General features: G+C 43.3%; 1 protein-coding gene across 1 annotated transcript in view; it reads left to right on the top strand.

Moving 5' to 3' along the window:
- LOC123775146 (uncharacterized) overlaps nt 1-24,114 on the top strand; it is a 55,102-nt gene that overhangs the window by 12,083 nt on the left and 18,905 nt on the right. Inside the window, exons 3-9 of the mRNA XM_045770064.2 lie at nt 559-734; nt 10,195-10,472; nt 12,017-12,227; nt 14,557-14,698; nt 15,797-15,954; nt 21,322-21,478; nt 23,474-23,647. Of these exons, the coding sequence (XP_045626020.2) occupies nt 559-734; nt 10,195-10,472; nt 12,017-12,227; nt 14,557-14,698; nt 15,797-15,954; nt 21,322-21,478; nt 23,474-23,647 (1,296 nt within the window). The remainder of the gene's footprint in view (nt 1-558; nt 735-10,194; nt 10,473-12,016; nt 12,228-14,556; nt 14,699-15,796; nt 15,955-21,321; nt 21,479-23,473; nt 23,648-24,114) is intronic.

Below are 24,114 nucleotides of genomic sequence, written 5' to 3'. Positions count from 1 at the left end.
ACAAGCTGGAAAAGGTGCAAAGACATGCTACGAAGTGGCTCCCAGAACTGAAGGGCAAGAGCTACGAGGAGAGGTTGGAAGCATTAAACATGCCAAAACTAGAAGACAGAAGAAAAAGAGGTGATATGATCACTACGTACAAAATAGTAACAGGAATTGATAAAATCGACAGGGAAGGATTCCTGAGACCTGGCACTTCAAGAACAAGAGGTCATAGATTTAAACTAGCTAAACACAGATGCCGAAGAAATATAAGAAAATTCACCTTCGCAAATAGAGTGGTAGACGGTTGGAACAAGTTAAGTGAGAAGGTGGTGGAGGCCAAGACCGTCAGTAGTTTCAAAGCGTTATATGACAAAGAGTGCTGGGAAGACGGGACACCACGAGCGTAGCTCTCATCCTGTAACTACACTTAGGTAATTACACCAGCCCACTCCTTCACTTGGCCATCTCCACACTGGCCGACCGCTATCCTCTGCCTATTCATCCACTCGGCCTACATACCACCCCACCCTTATCACCTCTTTCATTTCTATTTATTTTGTTTTAAATTTTCAGTACCGGCAGCAAGAAAGCGATACCAAGTCACTGGGAGAGCTGGTATTTGGTACCGTGGCCCTGGCGTACAGGGGCCCCAGCTCCAAGCTGCACCTCCTTCACAACCCTCTCCGTGTCCTTCTCTCTCGCATCGCTCCTGCACCAAACTCTCACCTGCGACCTTCCTGTGCCGGCAGGTCTGTTCTCATCTCTTTTTGATGGTTCAATATTTATGTTCAGTAATGTTGTGTATTTGGCCCCACTCCTATATCCTCTACAGCAGAAATCTGGTCCCTGCTTCCTAACCCTTAAGATAGCATTTCCTGGTGACCCTCTAAATCAGGTGTTGTGTCCAACCATGGGGTGGTAAGAGGGAAAATTTTGGATTTTGTAAAAAAAGTGATTAGAGATGCTACATTGTGAAGGCTGGCACAGAAGTACTTAATGTGTTTCTTAGCAAATTATTTAATGAAATCATGTTAACTAAAGCAGCATCTTGAAAAGCTTAACCCAAGGCTTGCTCCAAAGGATCCCACCTTTTTCTGGGGGGAGCCCCTACGGCTCCCTGGAGCTATCCATGGCTGATATGGATACCCTAACTATTTTGCATCAGTCAATGTGGGTGGAGTTCTAGCCTACCGGGGACCACGAGCCAGAACCTGGCCCCCTCAAAGAGGCAGGGGAGCAATGGCCCATAGAATTGCACATGTGATTTGGAGCATTCTATATCTGCCATCGACCGGGACAGGCACCCAGAAAGGTAAACGCCTCAAAACAAACCCCTATTTTGGTTAACAACGAAAATCGACAAACGAGTGGACAGAACTCCCCAAAAGAAAAAGGAGCAAACAAGCATGACATCGCACGAGCCGCACAGCATGTCTGTGCAGCTCCCCCTTCCCCGGGAGGGGGAAAGGGGGAGCCCCAGACCCCCAAACCGGCGATCCTCGCCCTAGTTCCTCGGCTAATGGGATAGTGCATGGTCGTGTGGCTCCAACTCCAGTCCTGTCTCAGTGCTGTGTCTTGTTTTCAGTGCTGCTCTTATGGTGGTCATGTGGGCTGGGAGTAGTATTCTCAGGTACTCGGGCTTCATGTGCTTAGGGTCACCTTCCCTGAGTGCCCTGTAAGTACCGCCCTTGGGGCTTGGGGTTGCCTTCCACAAGTCACCTTGGGTCTACCTCTGTTGGCTTTTCGCTGCTTGGCGTTTGGCCGCCCTGAGTGTTTGGAGGTTTTCCTCCATTGTTTACCTTGGGGTTAGTGGTAGTTATAGCACTGGTGAAGCACAGGGTACTGCGTAGCTAGTTTTCACCTATAACAGCGGCCGGCTCTGTTCCCACTGGGTACGTTGTCCTCTTGCGTGGATTTTCTTTTATTTTTGTTTTGCCTGGTGGGGGGGGGGGGGGTGTCTGCCTTGTGTTTTTCCCTCCCCCTTATATTAGGGTCGTTTGTGTGGTGGCACCCCCTGCTTAGCCCTCGCGAGTGGACACGTCCCGTGGGTTCAGCTTTTAGCAGTTTGCTTGGTAGTTTGGGACGCTGCTTAGCAGTGCCCCGCCTGGGGATAACTCTTAGCAGACCAGTCTAGGGGCCCTGGGAAATCTCGCGCGGGCTCTTGAGGCCATTGGAGGAGACCCTTGCGTTCCCTCTCGCTGTGTGCGAGTTTGAGGGTTGCTCTGTCCCCTTGTCTCAGGGTGACACGCATTGTTTTTGCCTCCGTCATGCTGCCTGTTGGGTCGGTGACACATTCGACCCTGAGTCCTGTGAGCTGTGTTGCTTGTTTGTGACTCAATTCACCCAGTCGCTTTGTGTATAGGGACCTAGACTTGGTGGTGTTGGTCGCTTCGGCCTTGGTTCTGTCCGCGCCCCCTTGTTCTTCCCCTTCGGTGGTTCATTCTGTTCCCCCCCTGCTTCCGGCCCCCAAGCGTCTGAGCGCTTCCGGGTCGGGGTTGGTTTAGAGGTTTCTGAGACTGTCAGTTTCGAGGGTTGCCCCGTCCGGGGTGGCTACGGAGGCATTCAAATCTATTCCTCCGGCCGATGCTCCTGGGTCTGACCAGTGGACCCCCTTCTCTTCCGGCTCTTTCGGCTGCCCCGGCTTTTTCTTGTGAGGCCGGGGCTTTGGAGGACGGCTCGGCCCCGGGGCCTGGTGTAGAGGCTCCTGGGGTTGGGGAGGAGCTGACTTGAGGGCCTCGGGCTCCACTGGACCCTGCCTGGATTTTCCGTCCTTCTGAGCGGGGCTTACTGTTGCAAGTACTGTAGTGGGGTTTTCTTTCCCCCACCTCTGCGTACGATTTGATTTGAGTTCTGCTCCTCCCCGGGTTCGGTTCCATGTCCCTGTGGATTCTTCGGTTCCATCCTTCCGGAGGTTTTCAGCTACCCGCATCTCTCTGCCTGAGGTGTGGTCGGCCTTTGCGGCTTACCTCCTGCGTGACCCACAGTATGCCTCCATAATGGATCCTTCTTCGTTCAGGTTTGGATCGTCGTGTCCTTACTGGGTGCGTTATGAGGTTCCGGGTACTATGGGCTACACACTGCTGATAATAATTATATAATACTGTAATAGTAATTTATTCATAATTTTTTTACCTTCAGTCCAGTACATTTTTTACAATGAATGAGGTTCGAACCTTATGGATTTGGTTCACGACCTTCGTGGATTTGCTCATTTGATGCATCACGCTAGTGTGATTTCTGTGTGTAATTGTTTACAATATTTGTCTTCAATATTAATTGTGCATATATTATTTACAAACACTTTTCTGGAGGTAGCCCTTGTGGTTCCCAGAAGCTATAAGCTGAGATGGTTCCCATCTTCCAGGTGGCATCAGCCATGGAGTTGTTAGGCCTACAAGGAACCAGTCAGAAGCTGGCCCCCCCTCACAGAGGCACAGGGAGCAGTGACATTTCATCACTTTACTGAGGAAGGCAACCAGAAAATTAGCAAATCAAAACAAACCTCTGCTGCATTAAAAAAAAAAAAATACTAAATCCTCAACCTATCAAATGAACTCCCCAACTATATAAACAAATGATCAAATCTCTCTTAAGCTAGCATGAGCTGGTTTGCCCCACCACCCCCACTCGTTTGTAGGAGTTGGGAAGAGACTCGCCCCCTCCAGGGGTCGGAGTTGGAGTTGTCGGTTTTTATGCTGATGGTCACTTGATTGCTGTTGTGATTCCCAGGTCACCTCTCATCAGTGCGGGCTCTACTGATCAACTAAGTGGTTTTGAGTCTTTGCCTTTGGTGGCTTTTCTTGCACACTGCCGTGTAGTGTGAGCCTGGCATGTAGTGTGCTTGGAGCAGCACGTGCTCAAGGTTGCTATCCCTGTGTGCTCCTTAGTGCTGCCCCTGCATTACCAGTATTTTCTTCCCTGTAGTGTTCAGAGGTTTCTCCCATAGTGGTCCTCCTGGCTTGTGGTGGTCCTCACCTAGGGTTGGTCAGGGGTCCTGGTTGACTCCTCGGTCTTTACCCAGGTTGGGAGTCACTTTTTGCTGGAGGGGTGCACTGGCTGCAGGTAGCCTTCAGTGCACTGAAGTTGACCTTCATACCCATAGCTATGTAATCCAGGCTGTGCCATCTTACTATTTGGTCCACTGTACCATCTCCAGTTCCTGGGTGTCCTGCTTGGTTTACTCTTCATGCCCTTGTAATCTGTAGATTCGGTGGTCCTATGAATATTCTAATAATAATAATAATAATAATAATAATAATTTATTTAGGAACAGTACATACATAGTTGCAGCATTACAGTACAAACATTCTGTTAGATTTAAAGATAGAGGTAGTACATACAATACCTAAAGCCACAAGTACGCATAGCGTTTCGGGCAATATTTTCCCAAACTCCCCCAAACTCTCCCAAACCTGCTATCGCCTTGTGTGAGTTTTAGGGTTGCTCACTGTTCGTGCCATGGCACAACGATCACTGGTTCTGCCTCCACCATGCTGCCTGTTGGGTCAGTGACACCTTCGACCCTGAGTCCTGTGGGATATGCTGTAACACCCCTATAAAGTACCTCCAATATTGTAACATTACGAAAGTTGTAAACTAAAATTAGTGTATCCTAGACCATACTTGATGGTGAGAAGTAAAGCAGAGGAAGGGAGGGAGGAATAAAGGAGAAGAGTGGGGAGGTGGAAAGGATTAGAAAACGTGGTCGGGGAGGGGGAACTCGTCTGTGGGGCAACAGAAAACGAGGGGCGCACGGGAAGAGAAGTGGTAGGATAAGGAGAGGAGGAGGAAGGAGGAGAAAGGAGAAAGTAAGTAGGAATAGAGAGAGTATGCTGATGGATACTAATATATATACTTACTGAGTAACACTTCCTACTGGTTGCACTTGGTAACACTGTTAATGAACACTGGGGTATTTATATTTACCATAATATGAACTGACATATGGTGTACCACTGATGGTTACACCGGTAACCAAGGGTACCCTTCAAGGAAATGCTATGCAGAGAGCTTATTAAATTAACTAATCACTGCCTCCATCCTGCCTTGTCCATTAGCTATCTCAAGCAATGAGGCAAGAAACATTGCTTGACTTGGAGAGTCCTCTTTCTTTAACTGTCATTTTTTACGGGTCGGTTGTTAACAAAACTATATACTGCGGATGAGAGGATCCAACAATTGACACAGACGAAAAGTTTAACATGAGTTTATTGAGAACAAAATATTAAATTCACCAAAGATAAGCGCTACTCTACACTGGCAATTGTGATGTAATTCAGACATGGAACAATACTATCAGAGATCACACTTTACCTTAAGACCCCTCTGTCTCTCCATCCAGTGGATTCACTCTGTCTCTCCCTGGCTGTGTGATGTTCTTTACAGACCCGCTCTGGACCCTGGTATCCAGCACTCTCTCTCTAACTCTTCTACAGGGGCATATATACACACCAAAAAGGGGGAAGGGGGTGGAGATTTGCTGTTGCTACCTACACTGAAGATGCAAGAGGTCAGGTCACATGTGCACAAACATTCAAGAATTTTCCCATTAAGTTTGTGTGACATTCACCATACACTTCTTCAAGGAGGGGAATTATTAATTACATGTGTGACTGACCTCTGACCTGGCTAAAAGGGGGAGATCCATGGATGTTTACACATAAGAATCTGGGGAGTCTAATTTCATTACAATGTTGACAAGAGTATCATGAAATATTACATACTTGAAACTAGCTGACTAAGACTAGCCCAGGAATTTTTAATCAACTTGCAAGACGATCCAGAGGTCATCTGAGCTGACCTCTTGGAGAAGGCTTCCCTGGGTGATAGCTCATGGGAGGGAGGGGGAGTCATGGGTGTTACAATTCTGTCACCATGTACCTGGATTGTACCTGGATGGGGTTCTGGGAGTGCTTCTACTCCCCATACCTGGCCAGGGCCAGGTTTGAGTTGTGAGAGCTTGGTCCAACACGCTGTTTATTTGAGCAGGTAACAGGCCTATCACAGCCTAGTTGGTCTGGCACTTCTTGAAGAAAACTATGCAGTTTTCTCTTGAAAACGTCCACGTTTGTTTCACCAATATTTCTTATGCTTGCTAGGAGTATGTTGAACAACCATGGACCTCTGATGTTTGTACAGTGTTCTCTAATTGTGCCTGTGATACCTCTCCTCTTCACTGGTTCTATTCTACAGTTCCTTCCATATTGTTCACTCCAGTATGTTGTTATGTTACTGTTTTAGATATGGAACCTGGCCCTCCAGAAACTTCCATATGCATATTATTTGATCTCTCTCTCGTCTCCTTTCTAGGGTACATTTGGAGAGTTTTGAGATGATCTCAATAATTTAGGTGTTTTATTGTACAGTACCTATAAATGCTGTATGTGTTCTCTGTATTCTCAATATTTCAGCAATATCTCCTGCTCTGGAAGGGGAAGTGAGTATGGAGCAGTTCTCAAGATGGGAGAACATAATTAATTTGAATAGTACATGTATAACCATTGTGATGGGATCCATGGATTTGAAGGTTCTTGTAATCCATCCTATCATTTTTCTGGCTGATGCTATATTTGCTTGGTTACGCTCCCTAAACATTAAGTTGTCAGACATCGTCATATCCTCTCTCCCTGTATGAATATGATTTGGGTGCAGTTTTTCCCTGGGTTTGGTTCCACGTGCCTTTGGGACCATCGGGATCGTCTTATGGAGGTTTCCTCCTCCTTGGGTCCCTTCTTCTGCGGCTCAGGAACTCTCTTCACATGCAGTACCTCCTGTGAGACCTGGATTAGGCCTCTTTGATGGTTCCTTCCTCTTTTTGAGTTTGAGTCTTCCTCTCTTTTTGGATCCATTATTAGTTTCTGGAGTCATCCTGGCTAGCAGACAATCCTTTGTTTTCACTTACGGCTTGGCACAGCTTTTGTCGTATCCTGTGCTTGAATACTGTGAGGTGTTGACTGTGTTGCAGGTGTTCGGGGGGGGGGGATCTTGGTCGGCTTCACTTTCCCCTTTTCCCGCTGCCCATAATCCAGTTGCAGTGCTGCCGTCTGTTGGCCTCGAGTGACTCGATGGTTGCTCAAGGGGTTGAGCAGGAACTTAAACTTAACTGCATGATTTTCCTCTGGGCAAGGTGTGGCTTAAACGGCTATCCTGGTATCTCCAGTTCAGACCCTTTTGTTGCTGCCACAATCGTTGAATATTGGCCTTGGCCTCCATTGGCCTTTCACTGGCTACTGTGTCACCGACTTCCTCTCAGGGCTTTTTAGGGTACAGTTCCCTAAAACTTACCTCCGTTCCTCCTTCATTTCCGTAAATTGAATACATGTCACATTGGCATAGATAGTAATGAAAAGGCAAACTCACTAGTATAAACTGCCACTGATCTACCTGTTGTACAGGTTAAAATACCTCCCAAGTTTTTCACAGATTAAGGAGCAAATCAAGAAGAAAATACTCAACTATCAAAAGTAGCCACAGAGCCAAGGTAGCAGAAGGCAGACCCACTGCAATTTAGTACAAACAAGCCACTAGGTACTCCTCTTTCAAGCCTGGAAAAAAGCTATCCAGAGACATTGCAGTAGCCATACACAGACTCAGACTTGGCTACAAGTGCTGCTGGTAGATAATAAACCCAATAGTTGGTGTCATATCTGTGGAACAGATGCAGAGCCGCTGCTATGACACTACTTACTGGAATGGGAAGCAACTGAAGCCCTGCACATCAAACTCAACATTCATCTAACAAGAGCAGCTGTAGTAGATGCAAAATCCACAGTGGCTTCAATGGTTAGAAAAGCAGTTGAAGAATGGGACATACTAATGAACACTGTGCATCTCTATCCGCCACAAGATAATGTCATTAAAACAAGACTAAAACCAGCACGCTAAAACAGAAGCGGAAAAGAAACTGGAGAAAAGGAGGAAGCCCCACCTCCATTTAAAACTCTGACCCAAATATCACAGTAACAAGATTATTGCGAATAACCGAACTCGGTTACGGGCTCATTATAGCCCGTGCTTCATGGATATTTGGTTCTGAGTGGCTAAATATAAAAAACATACAACAACAACAACAGAGAGCCGACACATACAGCCCTGTTCCTGTGCCAAGTCAAGTCCACTACGGGCTCACCATAGCCCGTGCTACGTAGAACTGTTTGTTACAAGTAGCTGAATCTAAAACAACCTCCTCCTCCTTCTCTCAACATATTTACAGACACCTTGGCTCTGGGTTGGGGCTTTGCGACATTTGCTTACCAAGCCAGCCAGTGTCGTTGATCTCCTTGCTTCATTCGGTTCACAGTGTAGTGCAGGAGCTTGCGGCAGTGTGGTATGCACTGCTGAAGGTTCTAATTCCTCTAGTCTGTGTGTTCCAGCCCCATTCAGACTGTTCTTCCATAATTCATTGCCACAATCAGGGAGGTTCCCTTTGGTCCCTTGCCCTATGGAGCTGGACGATACAAGTAGTGCTTCTGCTGGATTTTGTGTGTATTATTCTTCGCACAGTTCACATTCAGGGAGTGTCCAACATTCTCACAGATGATGCATCTATATCTGGTATGTCCCAGTTCTTTCCAGTTAACACAGATTAGACCGTCGATGCCACCTCCTTTCTTTATCTTTATAAGACTTGCGGGCACCCAGAGGTGGACCTTATTGCGTCAGCATGAAATTGGCACCTTCTTCTATATGCAACTTCATTTTCCAATCGCAGGGTCCTTGCGGTAGATGCCTCTCGGCTGAACTGGTTGAGATAGGGGCTTTCCATACCTCTTTTCCCGAGTCCAGCTGTTGTTCTGGGTCCTGGCCATGTTGGAGTCTGGCCTGACCTGGCTGCCAGCCACCCAGCCTTTGTTTCAGGTTCTTGTTTGGTGTCCAAAGCCAGGCATTTTTTGTTCTTTTAATTTTGCTGTGTCCTCTTTGGTCTATGATTCTTTTTTCCAAGGCCTTATTTTTTGTCTCTCTTACCCCGGTTGTTGGGTCAAGAAGCTTCATGCTTTCCTTAAGAGATGTAGTTTTTGTTCTTTTGGCCCTGGTGGACATTTTATTAATTTGTGAGTAAAGAGTCGGTTGGCTTCCTGGAGATCCTTTGGGTATTGTATTGATGCTTGGTTGGTTTGGCTGGGGTGCATCATGTCCTGTGTCCAGTGGTGGCTCTATGCTACTACCCTTGGACCACTGATTCTGCTTCAGTGGACACTCTGTGGGTTGATCATGTTTCCTTGGTTCCCTATTCCAAGGCTTGTATTTCTAAAGTTGTCTACAATGTTGTTAAGTTTAGCCAGCCTGTGATCTACTCTTGTGCCCATGAAGTTTGGAAATTTGTTATTTTTGCTAATATGTGCTGGATTGATATTTGGGTGTTGGGGTTTTGGTAGTCTTACAGGGTTCTGGCTGCCCAGCATTTGCTGAATGTTCCTAGGCTTTGGCATCTTTTTGTGGCCCTTGGGTCGTAGAATTCATCTGGGGGTCTCTTCTTCATCCTGACTCCTGTGGATTTCCCTTCTTCCTGGTAAGTTTCTATGTGTTCTTCCTTCTCTGTGGGTAGTTAGCTTCAAGGAGCCTGAAAGGGCTGCCTCCAGAAACCCAGCATTGAATGTAATGAAATGCCTATTTCTGGGTGAGACAAGAGGAGGTTGGGTGAATGAGCTCATGCTGGTTTTGAGTGTTTTGATCATTTATTTACATAGTTGGGGGAGTTCATGAGCCTCACAAAGCCTTACAAAGCAGGTTGTGAGGCTTTGATTTTTTTTTTTTTTTTTTTTAAACTCAGCAGTGGTTTGTTTTGACTTGCTGACTTTATGGATTACTTCCCTGGTGGGATGGCAAAATGACACTGCTCCCTGCGCCTCTGTGAGGTGGGGGCCAGGTTCTAGCCCTGGTGCGACTTTGTAGATGGGGACCATCTCGGTGTATACAGATAGTCACAATAACGTGGCTGAATGTTGACCAAACCACACACTAAAAGATGAAAAGACAACAACATTTTGGTCCGTCATGGACCAATCGACTTGATAATGGTCCAGGGTGGACCGAAACGTTTTTGTCTTTTCATCTTCTAGTGTGTGGTTTGGTCAACATCTCGGTGTATAGCTTCAGAGACCCACTAGGGCTCGCCTAGAAAATAGGTACAGTACCTGTATTTCATGCCCAGAAATAGGTATTTCATTACATTCAATGCTAGGTTTTAGAATTTCATATGTTTCCATCTAGTGATCAGGGGATAGAAGATGCATCATTCAGCAGTTCAATCAGCTCGTGGAGTGGAAGCACTTCACGTACAGAGAGCCTTGAAGCACCATGGGGACCTGGAGGTTTTGGAGGAACCCAAACTTGGGCAGTGGAAATGCCTCATTTACTTAGCACATCTCACAGTGAAGGGGATTCAGGATTTGGTGGGCCCCCGTCTCCTTATTCTTCCACCTGTGGCTCGTTTCTTTCTCCGCCATCTATACCCAACACCCCAGTAGGCACACCCTCCTCACGCCAAGGTATGTTGCTTCTTGTTATGGTTGTGCTTTTTTGCTATTATTGCTCTTAATGTCCCTTCTCATGTTGCTTTATTAGGTGATGTGTTAAATTTAAATTATCCTTGTTATACTTACGTATTTTCTGAAATAAAATTGAATAGCAGTAAACCTAATCATGCATGTTTTCAGAATACAGTACAGTAATACAGTATGTATACTGCTGCTATAATATACTATTTAGATGATCTAAATAGGGTTTTGAAATGGTCAAAAGATTAACAGATGCAATTTAATGCTGACAAATATAAGGTTTTGAGGCTAGGTAAAGATGACATTTACTAGATATGAGCTAGATGGTGTTGAGATTTCAAAGTCAGATTGTGAAAGGGATAGTAAGAATTTAAAACCAAAAAATCAATGCATAAATGTTCGTAATAAGGCAAATAGGACACTGGGATTTATTTATCGAAGTGTTAGTAATAAGACACCTGATGTTATTCTTCAGCTATATCTTGCTCTTGTTAGGCCTCATTTAGATTATGCAGTTCAGTTTTGGTCACCATACTATAGAATGGATATAAATTCACTAGAATGCATCCAGCATAGGATGACAAAGTTAACCCCCCAAATTAGAAACCTGTCATATAAAGAAAGATTGACAAAGCTTAAATTACATTCTCTAGAAAGGCAAATAATTAGGGGTGACATGATAGAGATGTAGAAATGGATTAATGTACATAACAAAGGGGATATTAATAGAATATTAAAAGTATCAACACAGGACAGAACATGAAACAATGAACAAATCCACAAGGGCCGTGACGCAACCCATCCTCTTAAAAATAAGGTCACTTTTTGCTTGTATGCGCGCTATGGCCAAATTTGGACGTAATTTGAAATAAAATCAATTTGCAAAAGTGACGTACTGTTCCGTTTTCTGTTTGAGTCGTCCGGCTTACTCGGCAAGGCTAAAACAGGCAACTTTCAATTAACATGTTTTTCATAACGCTTTGAAACTTTATGAGAATTTCCTGCCCGCCTAACCTATCAGAGGACCCTTAACTTACTATTGTTGAAAAAAAATCCCAAATTTATTTAAATATTTTTTAATTTTCAAATTACGTCCACTTTCGGCCATACGGGTAAACGGCCAAAAGCGACCGCTATTTTTAAGAGGACAGGTTGTGTGACGAGGGTTCGAACCTCGTCATGGTTTGAACCCTCGTCACGGCTATTGTGATTTCTATGTGTAATGAAACAAAGGTTATAAATTGAATAAGTTTAGATTTAGGAAAGACTTGGGTAAATGCTGGCTCGGTAACAGGGTTGTTGATTTGTGGAATCAATTACTGCATAACATAATAGAAGTAGGAGCCCTTGATTGTTTCAAGCATAGGTTAGACATATATATGAATGAGATTGGGGTGATTATAAATAGGACCTGCCTCATATGGGCCAATAGGCCTTCTGCAGTTACCTTTATTCTTATGTTCTTATGTTGACTCACTATGACAAGTGTCATTACAAGGTAGGAAGTCACATGGTAATTGTTTGATTTCTTCCAGGATCAGGCAATAGTCTCAAGCATTCAGGTAGCCTTAATAGCCTACAGCGGCGCTTTTTGCACAATGTCAACACCTCTCTAGAAGCTCTAGGACGTGATAGTGAAATGCAAGAGGAAGGAAGTAGTTCCTCACTGCAGCCTGGACGTCGTGCCACCAAGTTGGGCATTGCTGTCATTATTCAACTTGGCAATGGTGTGTCTGAACTTGAGAGGTAAAAGTATTGATTTTGACACTTCATTCTCAACATTTCATTTCTTATTTCCATGGGGTGAGGAAGGCATTTGCTCATTGACAGCAAAATAATACACTACCGGGCTACTCATGCCCATGTCACCTCTTGGGTGACTTAATCTTCATCATCATCATCAAAACAATATAATACAGTATAACAAAATAAAATTGAGTACAATAAAACATTCCTCAGTGGTTCCCTAGAATTTGTAATGTACAATATATGATTTAGGGTGACAACATTCAAAGAGTGTGGTGCTTTTTAATGTTTATTTGATAGGCTTGATTACAGCAGTTAGATGTTAGAAATAGTTTGTCATGATAAATTGAGATGAGGATGTTTGTTATGCGCTATTGGTGGAGTCGATGCTGCTGGCAAAGTCAGGCAGGACATAGTGCTGAACGTGGCCCAAGACAGAGATCTTGTGCAAGGCCTGGAGCCAAGAACAAAGCGCTTGAGTGAGGCTGAAACTAGAGCTTGAATGAGGCTGGGGTGGGGGGTTCGGATGACGTGTAAGAATAAAGAGTTTGAATGCAGCTGGGAGTGGCTCTCTCTAGCATCTGGTTTGGGCTTCTAGCATCTAGTTTGTGACTTTAAATTCAACTCGTCGTGTATTACATCATTTGCTGATGAACATCAGTGGTGTTGGAGAAGATCCACAGTACATCAAGAGCATTTGCCACAGAATCACTGGTACTTGCCTAAATGTACTTGCTGGATTGAACTTTGGCTCTTTGGTCCCGCCTCTGAACTGTCAATCAACTGGTGTACAGATTCCCGAGTCTATCGGGCTCTATTATATCTACATTTGAAAATGTGTATGGAGTCTTGACATTACCCTGACACTGACAAAATTCTTTTTAATGTCTCTTTGGCTCATTTGGGTACTCAGTTTCCACCTGTCCTTTTGTTCATGTTCCACCCATGCTAAATAGTTTCTTTGTTCACCCTGTCAATTCCTCTTGGAATTTTATAAGTGGTGATTATGCCTCATCTTACTCTTCTGTTTTCAAGGGATATGAGGTTTAGTTCCCATAGCCTTTCCTCATAACTTATATCTCTCAGTTCTGGGACTAGTTTGGTCGCATACCTCTGAATCTTCTATAAATTTGTCTTGTGTTTAACTAGGTATGGACTCCAGGCTGGAGCTGCTTACTCCAGGATTGGTCTGTCATAAGTGGTATACAGGGTTCTAAATGATTCACTACACAAGTTTCTAAAAGCAGTTCTTATGTTCACCAATCTAGCATATGCTGCTGATGATATCCTTTTGATGTTGGCTTTTGGGGACAGGTTCGATGTGATATCAAACCCTCTGATCTTTCTGACACTTGCAGGATTTCTCCTCCCATGGCAAGATGGTACCTTGTGTTCAGCCTCCTGCTCCCTTCATCTAATTTCATTACTGTACTTTACACTTACCTGAGTTAAACTTTAGTAGCCATTTTCTAGACCATTCCTCCAGGTCGTCCTGTAGTCTGTATCTATTTTCATCTGTCTTGATTCTTCTCATAATTTTGAATCAGACATTGAAAGGAATGAGTCTATACCCTCTGAAACCTCAGAGGGTATACCCTCTATACCTTCATTTACATATACAGTACAGGTATCAGAAATAGAATGGGTCCAAGTACAGAGCCCTGTGGGACTTCACTGGTGACATCTCGCCACTCTGAGGTCTTGCCCCTCACAGTTACGCAATGTTTTCTGTTGCTTACACTCCCTTATCAACGTGAGCATGTTATCTTTTATTCCTGCCTGTTTCTGCAACTTTTGTAACCACCTCTTATGGGTTAGGCTGTTATGGTAGATAGGTTGTGGTGGAGTTGACTGATGATGCTATGTTCCTGATTGTCTTCTGTCCATGCTTCACCTAACCTGTTTCCTGGCCTAAACTGCTGTAAACCAGCTAATGGGAAAGCATGCCAGACTGGAACTTCTGGGGAACCTCTAATAATCAAATTGCAGATGTCATTAATGGTTAGTGAATACGATTGCAGGTGCCATTAGTCATTATGGGGATGAGTAGTTGAAACATTAGAGGTAATATTGTTTGCTACAAGTTTAAGCTCTTGTACTCCAGGGCCAACACTCTTTCATTCCTCTCATCTCTTTCCTGACTGGACCCAGTTACTTGCTTAGGTAGAAACTGAAGGATCAGATCAGAAAGAAGCATTTCATTCCACTCAGTCCCTTGTATATACTAAACATTTGCAACAAAATCAATGTGTCTTAAAACACAGTGATAAAAATTTTGAAACTTATCTTATCTCAATTTAAAATGCTTATTTATTTCAATTAAATGCAGGCAGTTGGAAGAATGGATATTTCTTCACCTTACTGTAATTGAGTCATTAATGAATAAACTGCAATCATCACTGGATGCTGCGTACTTGCACCGCCAAAGCTTCGTCTCCAGCACCCATCAAGCGGTGACACAGCTTCAGCAGGTTAGTGTAAAAAACACTCATCAATGTTGTGGAATTTGGTACCTACAAAGTTAATAATGATCATGCAGCAAGTTATATGGCATTTACTGCAGAGCATTGACTCCAGTGTTGTTGTAACTTTGATCAGTAATTGTTGCCTGTAAATGTCATTTCATCGTCATTTCTTAAACTTGATCATGGTAATAGACTTTGACTAGAGGCAATCAAGCATACAAACTAAATCGCATTTTTCACTGTAATGACTTCATGGTATGATTAGTACCTGTATATAGTATTAGTTCTCCTTGAAATTGTCTTCTCGTCATCCTAATTGTGTGTGTAATTACCTAAGTGTAGTTACTGAATGAGAGCTACGCTCGTGGTGTCCCGTCTTCCCAGCACTCTGTCATATAACGCTTTGAAACTACTGACGGTCTTGGCCTCCACCACCTTCTCCCCTAACTTGTTCCAACAGTCTACCACTCTGTTTGCGAAAGTGAATTTTCTTATATTTCTTTGGCATCTGTGTTTAGCTAGTTTATATCTATGACCTCTTGTTCTTAAAGTTCAAGGTCTCAGGAAATCTTCCCTATCGATTTTATCAATTCCTGTTACTATTTTGTATGTAGTGATCATATCACCTCTTTTTCTTCTGTCTTCTAGTTTTGGCATATTTAATGCCTCTAACCTCTCCTCGTAGCTCTTGCCCTTCAGTTCTGGGAGCCACTTAGTAGCATGTCTTTGCACCTTTTCCAGTTTGTTGATGTGCTTCTTAAGATATTGGCACCACACAACCGCTGCATATTCTAGCTTTAGTGTGTGTGTGTGTGTGTGTGTGTGTGTGTGTAAATAAATAAGTTTATGATTCTGATTGATATTATAGTAAACTAACAAAAATTAGTTTTAACTCTTTTTCTTTTTTTGAGGAACAAATTTTTGAGGAACAAATTACAATGTACAGTATGTACAATGTACATACTGTACATTGTACTTTGACCCAGAAATGCTATGGAGAACTCAATGGGAAAGGGCCATATGCTATTACAGTATTATTATCTGTAAGAAAATTCATAGGTACATTAATACTAAAGTAATGCATATTATCTTTATTTTCTTCAGGATATAATAGATATGGTGAGTGGGCCACGATTGTGCCGACCTGTGTGGTTAGGACTGCTGGGGAAGCCCTCGGCAAGTGATCGGCAAGCCCTTTGCTCCACCTTCGTCGATACCCTTGCCTCAGTACTTAACACTTTTGATACCAAGCAGACAAATTTGTAAGTTTAAATATATTTATTAAACTGAGTATATATTGATATTTATTGAAACTAATGTCTGAAGCATTTTATTACTCATTGGGATTACGGTACTTACATAAGAACACAATAATAAAAGAAACTACAGAAGGCTTATTGGCCCATTCAAGGTAGTTCCTTTTTATACCTCCCCATAGTCATATTTTTGTCTAACCCAAGACTGAAATGATGAAGCGATCCCATGTCAATTATGTTACCTGGCAATTTGTTCCGTAAATCAACAATTCTGTTTTCCAAGTTCTTTCCTAAATAAAAACTTCTCCAACTTTTCTATTGTTCTGTTTTCTGTTGATATATGTAATGCTTATTAATATTCTCTTTGTTATACTCCTTCATCCATTTGTGAGCTTTAATCATGTCATCCCTTAGTACTTTGCCATTCTAGATAATGTAAATTATGCTTTAATCTCTTTTTTTTTTTATGTGGAAGTATTCTAATTCTCGGCATTAAGTTTGTCATCCTTCACTGAAGGCATTCAAGTAAATTTAGGTTCATTCTATAGTATGGCAGCCAAAATTGAACTACATGATCTAAATGGGACCTAACAGGAGGAAGATGCAATTGAAAAATAATAGTTATTGTTTTATTGCTAATACTTCTAGCAATAAAACCCAGTGTACCATTTGGTTTATTCTGAACATTTATGCATTGGTTTTCCTGGATTGCTCCACTTAAGTAAGAGTCATACTAGGCCCGTGTGAGTCTTAAAAAAGCATATTAGAGACAAGAGGCCAAAACCTAGTAACCTCACAGAGGCACAAAGAAAAGGGGATTCAAGGTCATTCTAATGAAAGGAAAAGCAGGTGTGGTGAACCAAAACTGAGAACAGTTAGATAAAATGAATTTAATACCCCAAGAAAACAAAAATGGGAAAAATAAATCCAAATAAAATGGTTTAGGGTAGAGTCAAGATGACACAAAAAAATGGGGAAACTCAGCAGGCAACCAGTTCTTTCTAGTTTCAGCCCATCACCACCAGGTTGCCATCCTCAGCTGCAGGCCACATGGTCAAGTTAATTTTAATCCGATGAGAGATTTTTTTTAAGACTTGCAAGAGCCTGGTATGTGTGAATCAAATTGGGTGAAATTATCCAGCATGTATCAACAGGGAAACCACCAGAGAGGGGCATTTCATTACATTCAATGCTGGGTTTTTAAATATTAGTACTGTATTTGATAATATAATTTGTAAAATAATGTCATATTTAACCCCCTAACTGCGTTGCCTCTAAATGTGACACCCCCGCAGTGCGCAGGAAATAAATTCTCTGGAAAAAATTATTTTTTCTTTTTAAAGTGTCAAAAACCCTTCCCTGAGTATGGGTATGTAAAAAAAAATTCGAAATTGTACTTACTTTGGGTGCTATGGGGTCCGGAAGTTGGGGCGTGACGTCATCATTCCCCGTGCGCCCGTGGTGTAAGCTCTCAGAGGCAGTGGGGCGCTCGGGCGGGGCGCGCGAGTTGCCGCGAATATATTTTTGTTCATTTATTGCGCACATTTCCCAATACATTTTCATTGTTTTTATGTGCCAATTCAATGTATAATGAACACGTACACTATAATATCGCAGTACAACATCCGTACTGTCCGTAGACACTGTGTTACGTGCATCACAAACAAGTTCACTTATCCTGCACAATTTCCAATGTATCATGCCAAATAAATTTATATTTACACTTTATATACACACTGTACAGTATCACACACTATATACACACACCATAAACACACTCAGTACTCCGCGAGTGTGTGATATGCTGCGAAACAGCCAACGGGGCAGAGTGGCACCTTGCACTCCACGCACCAGGTGCTGATACATCTTCGTTTCTGTTCTCTGCGGGTAGTGTTCCTGCATACTATACAGGCACGTTTACCCTTCTCCCGTGATGCTGTGCCTGGCATATACTCGAGCATATGTACTCCGAAGTTCTCATTACCCCTCAATCTGTCTGGAGCTGCATGTGGCATTGTTGCTTGCACTCCGCGCGGTACAACAGAACCCTCCTTGCCATACTTTACTAGCAGCTGTGACACAACACCAGCACTGAATGTACGTATAGATGGTCTCCTGCCAGATTTTACTAAGTACATATTGAAGCAGTTGAGCACTGCAACATCCATCAGGTGGAAGAAGAACTTTTTAGTCCACTTCACAGACTTGCGCACGCACTCCACTCCACCAAGCATCATGTCACACTTATCGACGAGGCGCATGTTCACGTTATAGTCTGACACAGTCTGGCTTATACACGGTGTTGCGTGTCTGAAAGTGGACTTTCCCACTGTCCAACATGGCACCGGTGTGAATCGTACTCAGCATATTCACCTCGCGTCTGTCCTTCCACCGCACTGACAGCGTATTGTCACACTTGCGCAGCTGGCACTCACCCACGGCTATAGCTATACCGAACACTGGCATTTCCTTCCTATGGCTCTTCACAGTGCCACATACGCCGGTGTTGTGGGCAAGGAGGTATCTGGTCAATAAGGAGCTGGTGTAATAGTTGTCGTTGTACAGTACATGCCCCTTGTTCAGCAACGGTTCCATCAGGGTTTTTACAACACTGCCAGAGAACCCGTGTTCATCTTGAGCCGGTATGTCGACGTCTGTACCAGAATATAATATCATGTCCAAGACAATACCAGTCTCACAGTCGCATAGCACAAAAAACTTCAGTCCAAATCGGTGCCGCTTTGATGGAATGTACTGCTTGAATGCCAGTCGCCCCTTGAACAGTACAAGCGACTCGTCAATAACCACATTCTGTCCAGGTACAAAATAATCCCTGAACTTCCCTCTCGTGTCACTGAACAACTTCCGTACTTTCCACAGTCTGTCGTGTCTGTCCTCATTTGCATTATTCTCGAAATGCAGGCACCTGAGAATCAAGAGATACCTATCACGCGACATGTACCGGTTGAACACAGGCGTTGGAACAAGGCTGTCTTTGCTCCAATATTCCTGGATGACAGCTTTCTCAGAGTGCTTCATCATCATGGTGAGTGCCAGAAACACGTACATTTCGTCGATTGTCGTGTCCTTCCATCGTGTGAGCCGTGAGGCAGGTAAAATGCCTTCGTCTATGAGGCTGTGAGCGAACCTGTTTGTCTCAGTCACAAGATGCGTCATGAATACATTGTCAAAATATGCCTGAAAATATTCCATGTCTGCCATATCATCACCAGTATATGGGAATAATGGTGTAACACCAAAATCGCTATCATCAAATGTTGGTATTTGAGGGGCAAATGTGGTGCAATCCTCCCACACAAGTACACCAGGGGGTTTAGTGTTGGCGCCAACACCACGGCCAACACCACCACGAGCACCAAAACTATGGCTACGTCATCCGCTGCTTCTGCTGGAGCTGCGTGAGGGTATGCTAGGCGCTGAGGCAGATTTACGTACTGTAGACCTACCACGAATAAATGATGTTGAGGGGCCACTGTCGTTGTCCACATGCTGTGAGGCACGCTGCCGCCTGCCGCGGCGTGTTGCTGAGGTAGCAAAACCCCGCCTGGTAACACCACCACTGCTCGTACTCGGGTCGTCCACACTACTCGTATCGGAGCCAATGTCACTGAAGCCTGAGAAAGATTCGTCACATGTACTATCACTGAATAAACTACTAGCATCTGGGGACATACATGATGGTGGTGATGATAACGGTGTTGACCCAGGGCGGCGAGGCAGGCCGGGCGAGGCACGAGTACCCCACACACTCGCCACATTTCCAATTCTGTCTCTTCCTCACTCGTATCAGATCTCTGAGTTAGGTCTTTATCTGGATCATAGTCCAGGTCATCATCCAGAGCACCGTCATCATACAAAATATCGCGTATTTCCTCCTCAGAGAGTCGTTTTCCATGACCGCGGGTCACCGTGGAGCGGGAGCTCGTAGAGGATGCGTCAGACGTGGTTGCTGCCGTGAAACTGAGGCTCCCCACAGCCGCAGGGCATGCTGGGATTTTTTTTTAAGATGGCGGACGATCACTGGGGCCCCCACCCACCCATACCATACCCGCGGGTCACCGCGCGCCAGTTTTGAATGGAACGTGAAAAATCAAAATACCTGGAGGCGCGTTGCGCAAACCAGACGCGAGCCTGCAGACGCGTTGCGCAGTTTAAGGGTTAAGTCTAAAGTGATATTTAAGTAACAATATTACAATGATTTTTTTTGTGGGGAGCCCTGTCGGCTGCCTAAAACTGTCTGAACTGATATGTGCTATATTAGTTTGGGGTCATCAATCACAGGAGTCCTTATGCCATCCACAATAACACCGTAAGGTAGGCCGAGCGTTGCCCGTGAGTGCACAACCACACTCCAATGTTTTTACTCTTTCCAAGTTTCTCGCCTCCTTTTTCGTGCTATATCGTTCATTTTGGTAACAAATTGTTCGCAATAGAATACTTTAAAGGGAAATATGCATACAAGGTCAAATAGAAGAAAAACATTACCAATACCATAAGATAAAGTACATCGTCATATGGACACCCATGCAGCGATATGATGCTACGTGGGGTATACAGAGAATGGGAAGACGTTGGCGTGTATTTTAAAACGTCTCATAATAATTGGACAATAAATGGAATTTTTTTAAATATTTTAATGCAAGGTAAACCCTTGTCACATTTTTCTGTTTGCTGTTGTGTTCTTTTTCAGATATGCCTTCTCTTCTGAGGCATCACTGAGTTAGCTCATGATGCTACCGAGGAACCATCCCAGAAATAATGTTAAATGTAATGAAATACCCTTTTCTGGTGGGAGCCTTCAGTAGCTAACATGATGGCCATGTTCTCTTCTTTCCCACTGTGTAGAGGTGTTACACTGGCAATAATCATTTACCTCGTTGCCTGAGATTACCAAATTTTCTTCAAGCAGTGGCTTGTTTTGTTGCTTATGCTTTATATTTTTGTTTTCATGGTATTGTGTTGATCTGTGATCCTCAAGCTCTCCTCAGCTTGTAGAGAGAGAGCTCTATTCTGGTCATGGGCCCCGGGAGGTTAGGGTGGGTTTTAGAGGCTTGGTGCATCTAACACTTGACTGCACTAGCACTTAGCTCCAGAAGCTACCAAGGGCCCAACAAGAAAAAGGCATTTCATTATATTCAATTTTAGATTTTTGCTTGTACTGTACCATATTGTATTTCTGTCCCTCTCTGCAAGGAACAATTAAGAACATGCAGCCACTCATATTGTTTATCTTCAACCTGGTGAGGTGAGAAGATGTAGTATGGTTTAATTTAATGAGAAAGAATGTATGAAATTCAAAATGTACTCTATCTGTAACAATTCACATTTTAATTGGGATATATACATTTCTAGCTTTGTGAGCAAGTTATTAACGGCAGTATTAACCCACCATCTCGGGTGGGTGTCGACAGTTGCTCCAGCGGACCAGGGGGCTTCCTCAGCAGCAGGGAACACCACTGTCTCCTCAGCAACATCTGCATCCTTTACTGCTCTCACTCATCCATCATGGGTAAGCAGCATCACACATTGTGTCTGGAAAGTGCTGGCTTTTTCTGGGGAAAGCCCCTTTGGCTCCCCGGAGCTATCCAGGCTGATATGTATACCATTAGACTATGGCATCAGTCAGTGCATATGGAGTTGTAAGCCTACCGGGGACCACGAGCCAAAACCTGGCCCTCTTAGAGAGGCATGAGGAGCAATAGCCTATAGAAATGCACATGGGATTTGGAGCATTGTATGTCTGCCATCGACCGGGTCAGGCACCCAGAAAGGTAAGCACCTTACCTTTCGGGTGCACAGGCTGGCTGGTGGGCAGGAAGATGGGTGGGTGACTGTTAAAATGCTTCCCTACCCATACCTCCATTCACACCCACCCTACCTTTGCCTTCCCTCCATCCACCACCAAAGATTTGAACTACACAATCTTGGTGTACCCATGGTGTAGTTTTAAATCTTTACATAAAATACATAAATACATAAGTGTAGGTAGTTGGTCCTATACATGAGAATATTACAAGCAGCATCATCAAATTTGCAGACGTCACTTAGATCTATTGTAAAGTAGAAAGTGAAAATGATATTGAGGCCTTACAAAGTGATTAACATTATCTCCACTAATGGTCAGAAGATGGACAGATATTTTTCATTATTGAAAATGCAAGAGCTTGCATGTATGGCATAACAATACACATCATAACTATCATATGGACAACACTATCATGCAGAAGAGTAATGAAAAAAGGACCTAAAAGTTAGGATCCACTAGTCATTGAAAGTGGATTAACTAATACTGTACTGTATAGGGAGTTGCAGTAAAAGAAAAGTCAAACCTTATGAATAGTCAAATGAACCTTAGACTTCAAAGAAATAAGAAAGTGGTTATTCAACTGTTCAAATCTCTGGTGCCCCCATCAGGAGTATTGTATCCAAGAACAGAGCCCAAAAAAGCCCAAATTCAACACAGCCCAAAAAAGATCATCCCAGATTGAAGCCAATTCTCATACCAGGGATAGTTAAGGGCCACAGGGTTAACAACACTACCAGCCAGACATGAGACTGCTTATCTCAAGACCTTTAAAATAGTGAACTAATTGGAATTATTAATCCACACCACTTCCTTAAAAGGTCAAATGAATGCATACAAGGAGCAACAACTACAAGGTCAAGAAGCCACAATGTAGGACAGTAAACAGGAGATGTGTTTTTACCCAAAGGGTAATAAAACCCATGGAATCATCTTCCCAATAAAGCCATAAATGGCAAGACATTATTTATTTTTAAAATCCAGATAAAAGAAATCCTCAGTAACAATGGGGGAGACCTTTGACAAGCTACCCGTTTTCTGTCCATATCGAGGTCAATAATGATGGTGACCCTCGGGTAAATTATAGGGTATGGGACGATTATTACCACACCTATCACTGGGTAATGGGTATGGGACAATTATTACCACAACTATCACTGGGTAATGGGTATGGGACGATTATTACCACACCTATCACTGGGTAATGGGTATGGGACAATTATTACCACAACTATCACTGGGTAATGGGTATGGGACGATTATTACCACACCTATCACTGGGTAATGGGTATGGGACAATTATTACCACAACTATCACTGGGTAATGGGTATGAGACAATTATTACCACACCTATCACTGGGTAAAAGATATTGGGCGATTGTTATCACAGGGTAAAGAATATGTGAACAGTTATGAAAATTCAGAAAGGCACTCAATAGATACAATAAAAAACAGTAATGGACAAACAAAAGTAATTGCAAGCCTAATGTTGACTGGGTGATGGCAGTGAAGCAGACCTTCAAGAGACACTCCAATGTGTACATGGTCAAACACATGTTAATTAACACCTGTTATGTGATTGCCAAATGTAATTTTGTAATTATTTGCCAAATGTAATTTTATAATTATATGAATTATATTTTATAGAGAATAGTCATTATTTGTGATTGTGTACATTCATTTCCTTAATATAATTTTAGGTTGAACGCCTCAATGAATCTCATCCGTATAATGCTGTCTGGGCACAGCTGTGTGAATTGAATGGTGCGGTGGGGTACCCTCCTCGTGCAGCTCGGACACTTCTTGTGGGCTCCAATGCTACCCTTCTGGCCCAGCTGCTCACCATCCTGTCATATGTGATTCGCTGTTCTCAGGTATTCTACCCTTGTACTACTATACTGTACACTACTTCTTAGCAGACCTGAAATACTGTACAGTACTTACTCTTATGATAGGTCAGTCTTAACCCGAGTACTGAGCAGCCCATGGTGCACAAAAACAAAAATTTGTTTCCTTTCTGATGTTAAAATATGTTTCCTGATCAAGTAAAAAAACAAAAAAATATTGTGTATGACATATTATGCATAATTGCAAACCACTAAGCTTTTCTGGTGAATGTAATGACCTTATAACCAATTATCAGAGTTCAGCAGAGTCCGGTATTTGTTTTCATGAAATTGTATCAGAGCGTATTGAATATATCATATTTTCTTCACTTTGTAATTGTTTTTACCATGTTTTCTGTGGGGAGCCCCGTCGGCTCCCTGAAGCTATCTGAACTGATATGTGCTATACAGGTATTAGTTTGGGGTCATCAGTCACAGGAGTCCTTATGCCTATT

The sequence above is a fragment of the Procambarus clarkii genome, chromosome 92, assembly GCF_040958095.1.
Source record: "Procambarus clarkii isolate CNS0578487 chromosome 92, FALCON_Pclarkii_2.0, whole genome shotgun sequence".
Lineage (NCBI taxonomy): Eukaryota > Metazoa > Arthropoda > Malacostraca > Decapoda > Cambaridae > Procambarus > Procambarus clarkii.
The sequence above is the reverse complement of the archived record's forward strand: the minus strand, read 5'-3'. Positions and strand labels throughout refer to the sequence as shown.